This window comes from Chinchilla lanigera, unplaced genomic scaffold, assembly GCF_000276665.1.
Source record: "Chinchilla lanigera isolate Chin_1 unplaced genomic scaffold, ChiLan1.0 scaffold00024, whole genome shotgun sequence".
Taxonomy (NCBI): domain Eukaryota; kingdom Metazoa; phylum Chordata; class Mammalia; order Rodentia; family Chinchillidae; genus Chinchilla; species Chinchilla lanigera.
This window is the reverse complement of record NW_004955425.1, coordinates 21,564,021-21,576,665: the sequence shown is the minus strand read 5'-3', so window position 1 is coordinate 21,576,665 and position 12,645 is coordinate 21,564,021. Positions and strand designations below refer to the sequence as shown.

General features: G+C 39.3%; 1 protein-coding gene across 2 annotated transcripts in view; it reads left to right on the top strand.

Moving 5' to 3' along the window:
- Nucleotides 1-597: 597 nt before the first annotated feature.
- The window catches only part of Papd4 (PAP associated domain containing 4), a 57,915-nt gene continuing 45,867 nt past the window's right edge, over nt 598-12,645 (top strand). For both annotated transcript variants that reach the window (XM_005386010.2, XM_005386009.2), the window contains exons 1-3: nt 598-680; nt 10,018-10,192; nt 10,386-10,475. In XM_005386010.2, coding sequence (XP_005386067.1) covers nt 10,056-10,192; nt 10,386-10,475 — 227 coding nt within the window. In that variant the 5' untranslated portion in view covers nt 598-680; nt 10,018-10,055. The remainder of the gene's footprint in view (nt 681-10,017; nt 10,193-10,385; nt 10,476-12,645) is intronic.

The following is a 12,645-nucleotide window of genomic DNA, read 5'->3' as shown; positions in this document are numbered from 1 at the left end:
CGCCCCGCTAACTTTGAAAGGACACTTTGGGAAGGCCCGTGGCACGCCACGGGGGCCGTTGTGCGCCTGCGCACTCCAGCAGCGCTCCGGAGGGGGCGCGACGGCCGCCGGAAGCGTGACCTTCGCTCCTGCCGGGTATTCCCATCCGGGTCACGCCGATCTTCCGGATTTTTCTACACCGCCTTCTCGGCGAGTCTGTGGTCTTCCTCTTTTCACCACAGCCCCAGAGCTTGTATACCTTGTCGGGCGCGCCCCTCTCGCGTCGCTCCTTCGCTGGTCCCGCTGGGTCATAGGTCGCCAGCCGGACCCGGAGCCGGGCCTGGTCCTCCCGGGCCGCCCCTGCGTCCTCGGTCGGCCGCGTTCCGACCCGGCGCTGCGCCGTGCAGCCCGCCGCCCCGGGTGAGTTGGCCTTCCCGGAGGGCGCGGCCGTGCCCCGGCGAGGGCGGGGCGCGCGGTCAGCTTCTCGGAGCAGGGCTTTGCTTTGCCCGGGCGGTCCGGGCGGGCTCTCGGGAGCGGCCCGGACTGCCGCCTCGTCGCAGACTCGCGCGGCCTCTTGGGTTTCCCCGCCCCGCGTCCTGTCCCGCCGCCTCGCCCTCCTGCCCTGCTCCGGGCCGGGACCGACGCGGGAAGATCGTCTCGGAGCTTGTGCGTGGTGTTTCAGAGTGCAGCGGAGAACGAAGGTAAAGATCCAGAATAATTACTTTAAAAGGCACTTGTAAGAGTTTAAGAGGCAGGAATCGCCTTAGTTCCTCGCTTGACGGGAAGATGCGCCGGTTGGGACTGAGTCTCACCCGGTCAGCCTTCATAGGCGGGGTCTGCAGCTCTTGCTCCGTAAGGACGCAGGGGCTGTGTGCCTCACAGTTCCTGGATTACTTACGTTCTCTGTCTTCTGTCACTTTCAGTTCTTTAAAGTAGTGGTATTTATTGGTGTAAATGGGGTGAAGAGAAAAAGAAACAAAAAGAAACTAAAACTTAAGCCAAGTTGTCACCTTGTTAACGGTGTGTGATTTTAAATCTACGTCCGTGTGTTTCTATGGCAGACAGCGTGCAAGTATTAGGGTTCTGTATGGCACAGAAGATTTTAATATGATTAACGATCATAGGCTGTGACTTAAGTATTGATTAGTACCCAATAATTGTAATACGACTTTGTTGATGTGGATAGCTCCAAATTATGTCTGCTCTAGAAATGCCCTGTGACACAGAGACTTCATGTGAAACAGGTCATTTGTCAGTCATTTAAGAAATGTGTATTTGGCAGCCGGTGACTAGATCCTTTTTTAACACTTGGATGGAATTTGATTCTTAATAAAAAGGAATGTCCTGACCAGAACCTGGAGATGGCTTTAACAGTGGATGAACAGGTTTAGGAATTGGACTTTTTGTGTTGTGGAGGGAAAAGTGGGTTTAGGGGATCAAAGTATTTTGGGCAAAGTGGACAGATGACTTGCTTTAGCCAGTACAGTTGCATATATTATATTAGATTCTACTTTTCAGGGAATCCTGATGAAGGAATTGTGTAACCTTGAGTGTTCTGTAATTTGTTGGGGAGGTGAAGTCTAGGACAAATACCAGAGTGTAAATTTCAGGGTAAAATACTATGTCACTAGGAAATACTGTGTAAACTTACAGTCTTGTCCCACAGATGATCATTTATAAATAAACCTGTATAATTTCCCATTGAGTCAAACTTACTGAGGAAACAATATTTTCAGAAGCAATCTTCAAGGTTCTCACTTTACAGCAAGAACTAGCACAATGGTTTTAAAAACAGCTCAAATTTTACCATTTTATAGTTAGAAGTGCAGATAAAACTTAGTTTTTAAAGTAAGAAAAGTAGGATACTGCGAATCTCTGCAGTTTATCATAAAATTTATCATACCTACCACAGGTAATGTGGAATAATATTTTATATAGATCATCTATACTTAGTGAATAAGCTTTTCATTAAGAATATAAAGAAGCCCAGTGTGGTGGCACACATCTGTAATCCCAGCACTCTGGGAGGCTAGAGGGAGGATTGCAAATCAAAAGCCCAGCCTGGGCAATTTAGTGACTTTGTGAGACCCTGTCTCAAAATAAAAAACAAAAAAGGGCTGGTGATGTTGCTCTGTGTGATGGCCCTGGGTTCAATCCCCAGTGCCACCAAAAAAAAAAGTGTATAAAGGTTTAAACTGATCGCAGCCAGGTTACTTTGTTTTAAAAATATCCCTTACATTGTTTATTGTTTATAATGACTAATTGCTTTGGTATTATTTTTATCAAAGTTATTGTTGAAATGTGGTAGAAAAAGGAATAGGAATTCATGAAGGTTTGGTTTACTTCCTGGTCTTTAGCTGGTCATACAGTATCCCTGTGTTGGAGAGTATTAAGTACCATTGATTAAATTTCCTAGGGATGATTCTCTCTACTTTAAAGGCTGACCTGATTAAGAGCTGGACTTAAGAACCAAAATTCTTGTGAGGCGAGCTTGAAAGGTGTTTTACTTTGTAAGGATTCCAAAGTCAGTCGTTCTCTGGGAGTTTTGGATAGACTGAGCTAGATATCTGCCCCAGAGTAAGCTTTTGACTGTACTGAGCCTGTAACCTTGGGATAATTTGGTGATTGACTTTGTTCACTAGTTCTTGTCAGGGACTGAAGATATTTCTTGACATGTTTGGATTTGATCATGTAATGGGATAGAAATAAGGTGAGGTCTGGGTTAGTATCTCATTTTGTATCTTCAAGTTTGACTCAATCTATGTATGTATGTATCTATGTATCTGTCTATCTTATGTGGGTCTAGAGCAGGGGTGGCAAACTTATGGGACACATGCCTCAGCAGGCTATGTGCTATCATTGAAAGCTTTGAAATGTTCTCCATCACTGGTCTAGAGAAAAACATAGGATTTACAGGTATTAATAGAACAATCTAGGTTTAAATTGTGAACTGATTTAAGTAAAACCCCAGATAGAACATTTTAATTCTAGTTTTTCTGAATAGAAATGCCCTTCTTTGGTTAGATCTAAAGTATCTACATTCTAACAAGGTGAGATTTCAAGTAGTATTCATTATAGTGAATCATGTGTAATGTAATTTTCTCCTAAATTCTATGGAATAGGGATTATATTTTATGGAAAGTTAGATCAGGGAAGCAGAGTAAATAATCAAGCTTTACTCCTGGGCAAAGGATAGAACACAGAGTTAGTTGTCTGTTTTGACTGCAATCCATGATTATTGAATGTGCTTTTAATAAAGCATTCCCTAGAGTGCTTTTTAGTTCAAGATATGTGTCCACTTCCTCTTTTATCAGTGAACTTCAGGGGCTACAGGTTAGCATATGCTATGCTAGTTTTCTCCTTCCTTTTTTCCTTTTTTCCTCCCTTCCCCTCCCCTCCCCTGTTCTTCCTTCCCTCCTTCCTTCTTCCTTCCCTCCCTCCTTCCCTCTCTCCCTCCCTCCCTCCCTTCCATCTATCCATCCATCTATCCATCTCCTGTAAGAAGAAATAAGGGCTGGCTGAAAAAAGTTGACAAACTCTTTGTTTTCTAGACACAATATTTTTTTTTGACCCACATTAGACAGTCAGATCTAGGTATGGTGGTGCATGCTTGTAAACCCAGCTGTAATTCCTGGGAGACTGAGGCAGGATTATGAGTTTGAACCCAATCTGGGCAATTTATTTAGTGAGACCCTGTCTCACAATAAAAAAGGAGTGGAAATATGCTCAATGTGAAGCCCTTAGGTTAAATACCTGGTACCACTAAATAAGTTTTTGAAAAATTAGAGAACCAAGCATTTTTTTTTTGTTTTTTTTTTTTTGTTTGTTTTTCTCTGGTACTGGGAACTGAACTCACGACCTTGCGCTTGCCAGGCAGGCACTTTGCCGCTGAGCTAAATCCCCAGCCCCGAGAGCCAAGCATTTTGGACAAGATTGATGATGACCACAAGTTTCCTAGCCTATCTGTGACCATTCTGGAGCATTTTAATCTTTTAGAATAGAGAAAAAAAAAAAAAGAAAAGCCTATATGAGTGATTTCTTAGTTTCTTCCAGATCTTTTGTTTTCTCTTCTGTTGACTCTTCCAATTTTTCAAATCCGTCCAGTCTCCATTCCCAGAAGTACAGTCCCTTCAAGTCCTATAGCTGGTTAGGTTTTGCTTTTTTCTGTTAAAAAAAAAAAGCTTCTATAGCTCATTCTTTTGATTTACATTTACTGAAAATGAAAGCTTAGTGCTTTTTGTATCTTATCTAATCCTCCACATATATATGTATGCAAAAAAGTCATGTAGAATCATATAAATCTATAAGTGATATATAAGTAAATATAGTACTGTATGTGCAGTTATAATTATTATACACTTTTAATATTTTAATATTACCACTTTTGTTTAAATGTTTAATGGCTATAAGAACCAAATATGTGTCTGTGATCATATTTCCTTTTTAATATTATCATTAGAGTTCTTTTTTAGTAGTATATTTTTAACCAACTGCCTATATACACACACACACAATTTTAAAGAGACATCAGAAGGTTTATTACAGATAGAGATATAGGACGCACACAGGAGTGGAGTGTGGGTACTCAGAGAAAAGAGGCACGATATAGTTGGGAACTAAGAATCTTTTGTGTGTTTGGCATGATTGGAGTCTGTGGGATTTAATAATCTATAATCTTAGTCTTGTCTAGTGGGTAAGAGAGAATGGCCCACCCATAGAGAGATAATGGTCTGCTCATATGGGAAATCCCAAAAGGGTGACTGTCTTTTCGTGGGTGAAAGAGCACCATTTGGAAGTAAAGAGGGAATGGCAGCCGCTTTGTCTCTGAAAGGGAGTTTCCTAGGCCTGTGTCTGTGCAGTTTTTCTTAAAAGTACTTTTTTTTTTTTTTTTTTTTTTTTTTGAGATAGGGTCTTGCAGTGTTGTTCAGGCTGGCCTTGAACTTGCAGTGATCCTCTTGCCTCAGACTCCTGAGTGCTGGGATTATAGGTGTGTACCACCATGCCTGGCAAAAAGTATAATTTTAAAAATCTTAGTTTTTCTTGTGTCCTTTTTACCTAGTTTTATTTTATCCTACCTCATCCCCCCACACCCCCATTCAGTCCCTTTTCCTTAAGAAATGCAGTATAGGCAGATGGTCTTCCTTCAGTAACTACTTCACGCTGAGGAAGGAGCATTGATCCTGCCTACCAGGGACCAAAAGTCTGATCTTGACTGATCTAAAGGAGACAGAAATATTGGGTTCCATTTTTTGAAGAATCATCATCTTTTCATAGTCTGAACTAGAAGGTAAGAACACACAAGACAATTGCCCACAACAACAATGAACCATGTAACAGAAAAGAGTGTTCCCAGCGAAGTGTGGTGTCCTAGCCACAAAAACGAGGACTTTCTCCCTCCAGGTTGTTGCAGGGAACCAGGATGCCAGCCAATCATTCTAGAGTCTGATATTGCACTGGTTTGTGAACATAGATCATGTAATGCAGAGGACACATTTGCAGAGTTGTCAGGAATAAACGCACAACATTATGTTTTTATAATGGCACAAGTTTCATTTTGTGCTGTTATTAGAATATCTAGGGCAGTGGTGGTGAATCTATTGTTGCCAGGAAGTCCTTTTCTAAAAGTGACTGGTCAAGTAAACGTTACTTGTATCTACTTCTGGTGTTGGATTCCAGGTTCTTCTTGTCTTTAGTAAAGAATTGAATGGAATGAGCAAAAGAATGGTGACAAAAGTTTATTTGAAAAAGTGAAAGTAAAGAGTAGGGAAGAAACTGGCTCTGCAGAGCAAGCTTGGACTGAGTAAAAGAGGAAAAAACAAGATGAAAGTTTTCCTGGAGGACACAGGGCGGGTCATTGTGAGGAAAGCCGTAACAGTGATAGCGAGCTCTTTATGGTATCTGTGTCTTTTTATGCCATCCAGATCTGGAAGAAACCCAGATTTCTACAAACTTTTACGTATAGGTCCTGAGGGGCTGTGCTGGGATCCCACACTACAGGCTGACACCAGATCTAGGCCATCCTATTGAAAACCTGTGTGAGTTCTCATGAGAAGTCCATGTGCAGGGCTTTGGGAACTGTTCTGGCTGTGTGTTCCAGGATCGTGGAATTAACAGGTCATGCCTGTTTCCCCAGCCAGCTTTGCCACTTCCTAATTGCCTGTCTCACTGTGGTACATGTGTTACTTGTTTTTCTTTTAAGACAAAAGATATGAGTTTTTTGTAAACTGAACTAAAACCTTAGTATTCAGGTTTAACTGCAGTGTTCGCATTTTGGGTTTTGGGTTGCAGTTTGCGCACTCATTTCTAAAAGGCTCACCGATCTAGGGCCATTTGATTTTGTAGAGCGGCTTTTCTTATCAGTTTTACTTCTGAATTTAATAATGAAATACTCTCTTCGTGTATAGTTACTAAGTGATTCAGTGTGCTACATTACATCCGCGAGTCCTATTTGGGGAATAAAGATAGTAGCCAGATAATCATACCAGTGGAAAATTGATCTATTCCATTGATATCTCAAGACTGGGAAGCTGGCTGGTTAGTCTGTGGTTTTAACCCAGTGCCCTTGGACCCATGGGTGACCTAAGTACATCTTCCTGTCCACCTTGGAGGCAACCAAGGCCATAGGGTGTACAGAGTCACAGGGTACCATTTGCTGCTAGCAGTCTTATCCCATCTTTTGCCCACCCATTAGTAGCAAACAAGTTAGTATATCTTAACACAAGTTAGTATCTCCTTTGTGTGGGAGTGATCCACCTATCACAAGTATTAATTTTTGTTCCCACCAAATGGGATGCTAGTTGGCTAAATTGCCTCTTTTTTATTTAACCAAGCTTTTGACTTACTATTAGTCTTCATAATTTTGGTTATGCTTTCCCTCTGGGTATTTAAGACCAAGTCAAAGTGAGACCTGTGTTAATCAAAATTAACCACCCCCCCCCATACATATAGTCAGTTTAGGCTTCTCAGGCATTACTTTTGGGGCCATAGGCAGAGCCTCTTAGTTCTTTCAGTTTCTCCTCTATCAGTTGTGTCATCTGCCAGGATGGGTCATGGTCTTTGTTAGACCATATGACTTCCCTCATTAGTGACCTTCCTTTTAGCACAGTGTATACTGGTACACTGATTCCTGTCCTCTGGGGTCCATCAATCTCCCTGCTCAGGAGATTGGGTGACTCTTTGGAGTTGTAGGATCCTATTGAATAAGTTTTGTTGTTGTTTTATTTTTTTTATTTTTTAGCACTGGGATTAAATCCAAGACCTCTGCACTGAGTTGCATCCCCAGCCCTTTTATTTATTTACTTATCTTGAGACAGCGTCTCACTAAGTCACCAAGTTGCCCAATCTGGACTTGAACTTGTGAGCCTTCTACCTTGGCCTCCCAGAGTGCTGGGTTTACAAGTGTCCACCACCAGGCCAGATTAGATTATCTTTTTGAAACTTTGTCTCTAATTTTGAGCTGTTACCTTCTCCTTACGATCTTGCTAGGAATTTTCTTTATGTCTGTCCTACATAGGACTTCATTTTTCTTACATTGATAGTATAGTAGGGGATAGAAGTAAAACTTGAGAGCATTTTCTTCAGAGCTTTGAAGGCGTTAGTCCATTTTTTGTGTTTTCTACTATTGCTATTAGGAAACCCAAAGCTTTTTTTTTTTTGAGACAGGGTCTTACTGTGTAGTTCAGGGTAGCTCTGAACTCACTTTGTGTCCCAGGTTGGCCTTGAACTTGCAGCAGTCCTCCTGCATCAGCCTCCTGAATGCTGGGATTACAGGCGTATACCACCTCACGGGGTTCCCAAAGATGTTTTGATTCCCAATTTTTTAATGTTTTCTTCCTTTAGATTATTTTATGAGCCCACTCTCCCCATATTTTGAAATTTCAATATACAGTTTCTTGATAAAATTTTTTTTTTTACCATGCTTTGTAGTCATTGAGTCTTTTCAATCTAGGGATTTGTGTCTTTTAGTCTTGGACATTTTCTTGTTCTATTTGTTTGGTAATTTTCTTTGTATTACTCTGTTCTTTCTGGACCTTTGGTATAATGCTGGAAGTTGGGCCACATTGTTTGCTTCTGTATTCTTATTTTCTCTGTTTATGTACCTCCCTCCTACCCTACCAGTTTTTCCTTTTTGATCTTTCTAATAAATTTCCTTTTTTTTCTTAATAAATTTCTTCAACATTATCTTTTTATGTTTTTTTTTTTTCTTCCTACTGGTTACTTTTGCTTTCAGTTTTGTTCACTAGTCATTTTTTTGGACTGTTCATTTAACATTGTGTTTATTTGCAGACCTTTCCCCACTTTCTGATGATGTCCATGGATGTGTAAGTGAGAGCTATTAGAAGTCTAATGTTTGAAAATAAAGCCAGCTACTGTGGGTATGGGTAGAAACTCTCAACTACAGTAGGCTTCACTGCAGGTTGATCAGGTAGCTGGCTTGATTTCTGATGGACCTGCAGTTGTTACTTTATGGATAGTTTCTAATTTTATTCAGAAAAGAGTTTTCTAATTCTTTGCTTTAAGAATGTGACCAGGAGGTCCCATTTTTGCTTAGTTTTTAAATTATTCTTGTTGAATCCCCTTGCCCCCCTTGTGATTGAACCCAGAGCTCAGTGCATGCTAACCAGATGTTTTACCATGGAGCTACACCCTAGTCCTTTTTAATTTTTGAGACAGAGTCTTGCTCAATTGCTCAGGCTTGCCTAGAACTTGGCAATCTTCCTGCCTTAGCCTCTCGAGTACCTGGATTACAGGTATGTGTTACCATGCCCATCATACATCCCTTTTATTGAAAAAAAATTTTTTTTTTTTCTTTCGATACTGAGGGTTGAACCTAAGGCCTTTGTATGGTATTGTATACCTGGCTCTTTTCTCAGTTTTAATTTTGAGACCGGGTCTTGATAAGTTGCTAAATTGGCCAGGCTGGGCTTGAATTTGTGATCCTTGTGCCTTAGCCTGCCAGATACTAGGTTACAGGAATGTGCCGTTACATTCTAAGTCCTCTATATAAACTATGTGGACTTTGAGAAGAATCTTTAATTTTATAAATTTTTGCAAGTGGCACACACGTGTAATCCCAGCACTTGGCAGGCTGAGGCAGGAGGATTGTGAGTTTGAGGCCAAACTGGGCTATATAAGTGAGTTCAAGCCCATCGTGCATTACATACTGAGACCCTGCTTCAGAAAAACCAAAAAAAATTTTTTTAAATAAATTTTTAGGTGATACAGATTTCCTCCCTTGTTTCATCAGACAGGTAAGATCCAAATCCTAGGAATCTGGTTGTCATATCATGGCTGAAACTTTTATGTATTAAATTGAGAATAAATGTCAAAACTATAGGGTTTCATTAAATATCTCTCTAGTCTCTAGTGATTTTTATTAGAGTATATGGTAATATTTGATTTTTAAATTTGGTAATGTTTGATAATTTGATTTTAAAAAAGAATCAGTGGGGTTGGGGATTTAGCTCAGCGGCACAGCACCTGTCTGGCAAGTGCAAGGTCGTGAGTTCGATTCCTGGTACCGGAAAACAAACAAACAAACAAACAAACAAAAATTTAAAAAAAAAATTTAAGAAGAATCATGGATACATTTGGTAAACATTACAACTGATTCATCAGAAATTTAGAAATGTGTATGTTTTGATATTAGTTGAATAGTATGGTTAATGTAGATTTAAAATGTATTATTTTTTGTTACCAACAGTAGAATTGCAAATACATATTTTTTTCTTTTGCAGTACTGGGGATTGAATGCAGGTCTTAGTGGTGAGCTATACCCTAGACCTTTAAAATTGTTTTTGAGACTGCTACAAATCTACTCAATTGTCTAGGCTGGGTTTGAAGTTGAAATCCTCCTAGTATAGCCTTCCAGAATGCTGTGATTATAGGCATGTACCACATATTTCAACTTTTAAAAATAACTGTAAATGAATTAGTAACTTTATAATTAATTTTTTATATAGCAGATAATTTTCAAAGAGTTTAGTACAGTATCTTGAAGATACAGTAATACAGTTTTATCTTTTTAAATTGTTGTAGGTGTAAGACATACATGTGCACTTCCAGTGAGCAAGAGCATGTTCCCGAACTCAATTTTGGGTCGCCCGCCCTTCACTCCCCACCATCAACAACATAATAACTTCTTTGCCCTATCACCAACTTTTTATTCACCCCAGCAGCTTGTAGATGCACAGTTCAACTTCCAGAATGCAGAGTAAGTATAGTGTTGTTTGGGCCCTTTTTCATTTTCTTTTTAACATAAAACTTTTTTGTATGAAACATTTGATGATAGGGAAAATGTTATTGCTTCTCATTTTTTCTTGATCAGAGAAGTACTTAGTTTTTCTGAAGTTTGTTCTTAGGGAAAAATATATGTATTATTACTTTTTTTTCTTTGTTTTTGATAGCTTGTCTAGAGCTGTGTCATTACAGCAATTAACGTATGGAAATGTCAGTCCAATTCAGACCTCAACATCCCCGATATTTCGAGGAAGGAAGTAAGTACTTTTCAATTATTTTAAAAGAAGATTTTGGGGCTCTGAGAACTGTTTAACAACTTACCTTGTGTAAAATTTTGTGGATACTGTATTCTATTGATTCGTTAGGACTTGTGTGTTCAGATCAGTAACAGAACAAAAATTTTTTTGTGTTTAAAAAATTTTAGAGATTCTTTTATTGAGTTATTCCTTCCATTATACATTATAGATGGAATGAAACGTTCTTCAGATAACTATTTTTTAATTGAGATTTTTAGCAAATCATATCACCTTCTGTTTTATTTTCTGTGGTTGCCATGACAAAGTGCTACAGACTGATACTAGGTGTCTGAAACAACAGATTTTTTTTGGTCACAATTCTGGGTGCTAGAAGTCCAGATCATGGTGTCAGCAAAGTTAGTTTCTTTTCTAGTCTCTTTCCTTGGCTTATAGGTGACCATTTAAAAAAAAAAATTATTTTTATTAGTACATGTTTACAGTTGATGATTACCTTCATCGTGGGGAGTTGGTAATGTACATAACACATCCTCATTTGTTTCACATACCCTTCCCCATCCCACTGACTGATCATCTTCTTACTCTGACCTTATATACTCACATCTTTGTTTTCTGTGTCCTAATCTTTTTTTTTTTCTTTTTTGTGGTACTGCAAATTGAATCCAAGGTCTTTTCACTGAACTATATTTCCAACCCTGTTTAATTTTGAGACAGGGTCTTGACCAAGTTGCCAGAATGGGCTTGAATTTTCTATCCTGTTTCAGCCTCCCAGAATGCTGACGGTAGAGGTGTGTCCTGTCATGCATGACTTCATCTCCTCTTCTGAGGACACCAATTGTCCTGGGTTAGGGTCACTCCTAAGGATCCCATTTTAACTTAATTACTTCTTTACAGGCCTTATTTCTAAAGATAGTCATATTCTGAGATACTGAACCTTGGGATTTTGCCCTAGTGAAGTTTATTCTGTTCTTTATTTTTGTTCTTCCTTTCTCACAGTGCTGTGCATTGAACATAGGGCTGCTTGCTTTCTTGACAAGTACTCTTTCACTGAGCTACATCCTCAGCCCTAATTATTTTCTTGGCTTTTTAATTTGAAAATTTCAAACTTGCAGAAACATTTAAAGAATAGTGAATGAGCATCTGTATGCCTTTTTTAGTTTTGTTAAAAGTTTTGTTACATTTGCTTTCTCCTTGCTTTTTCGCTTTAAATTTTTTAGAAAGGAGCTCCCTTTGTAGCCCAGTTCAGCTTCAAACTCTTGATCTTCCTGTCTCAGCCTCCCAAGTGCTGAAATTACAGGCATGCATGCCCATCCCTGGCTTTACATTTGCTTTTTTCTGCTTGTTTTTCTTCTAATTTTTTTTTCTGAGTCATATGAAAGTTATCATTTTACTTTACCCCAAAACATGTTAGCTTTTCCTTCCTAAAAACAAGAATATTCTTTCACATAACAAAATACATTGATCATGCCCAAGAAATTTATATTAGTACAGTACTGTTACTATGTCTGAAGTAGTTTATTTTCAGATGTTTTCAGTTGTTTAATATCTTTATAGCTTTTAATTTATTTATTTAGTTTTTTTTATAGCTTTTATTGTTTTTTAATTTGGTCTTTCCCACTGAACAGGCAGACATAGTCAAAAAACCCATTGTTATATACGGTACAACTCCATCTTTTTGTGTGTATGTGTGTGATTTGGGGGATTGTACCTAAGGACTCGCACTGTGCTGTATCCTCTTTTCCCCCCATTTACGTAGTCTCACTAAGTTTCTGAGGCTGTCCTCAAACCTACCATCTTCCTATCCTGAGTAGCTGGAATTACAGGCATACACCGCCACACTCAGTTTCAACTCAGTCTTACTTTTCCTATGTTAGGTCTTAGACCTTTGGATCCTAGTGATCCTGTATATAGAATTTTATCCATAAAATTCTGCTGTGATGAAACATTGGGTTAGTTCAAATGCAGGAGGCTAGCCCTGATATATACATATAGTTTTATTTCTGTGTGCATTATTGTCTTAATTACTTTTCTTTTATTGCTGAGGCAAAATACCGGACACCCCTTAAAAGGGGAAATGTTTATTTAGCTGAGTTTGTAGAGGTTTCAGTCCATAATAGCCTGGCTGCAAAGCAGGGTGGCTCATGGCAGAGGGTCAGCAGTTTATAGTGGTGGA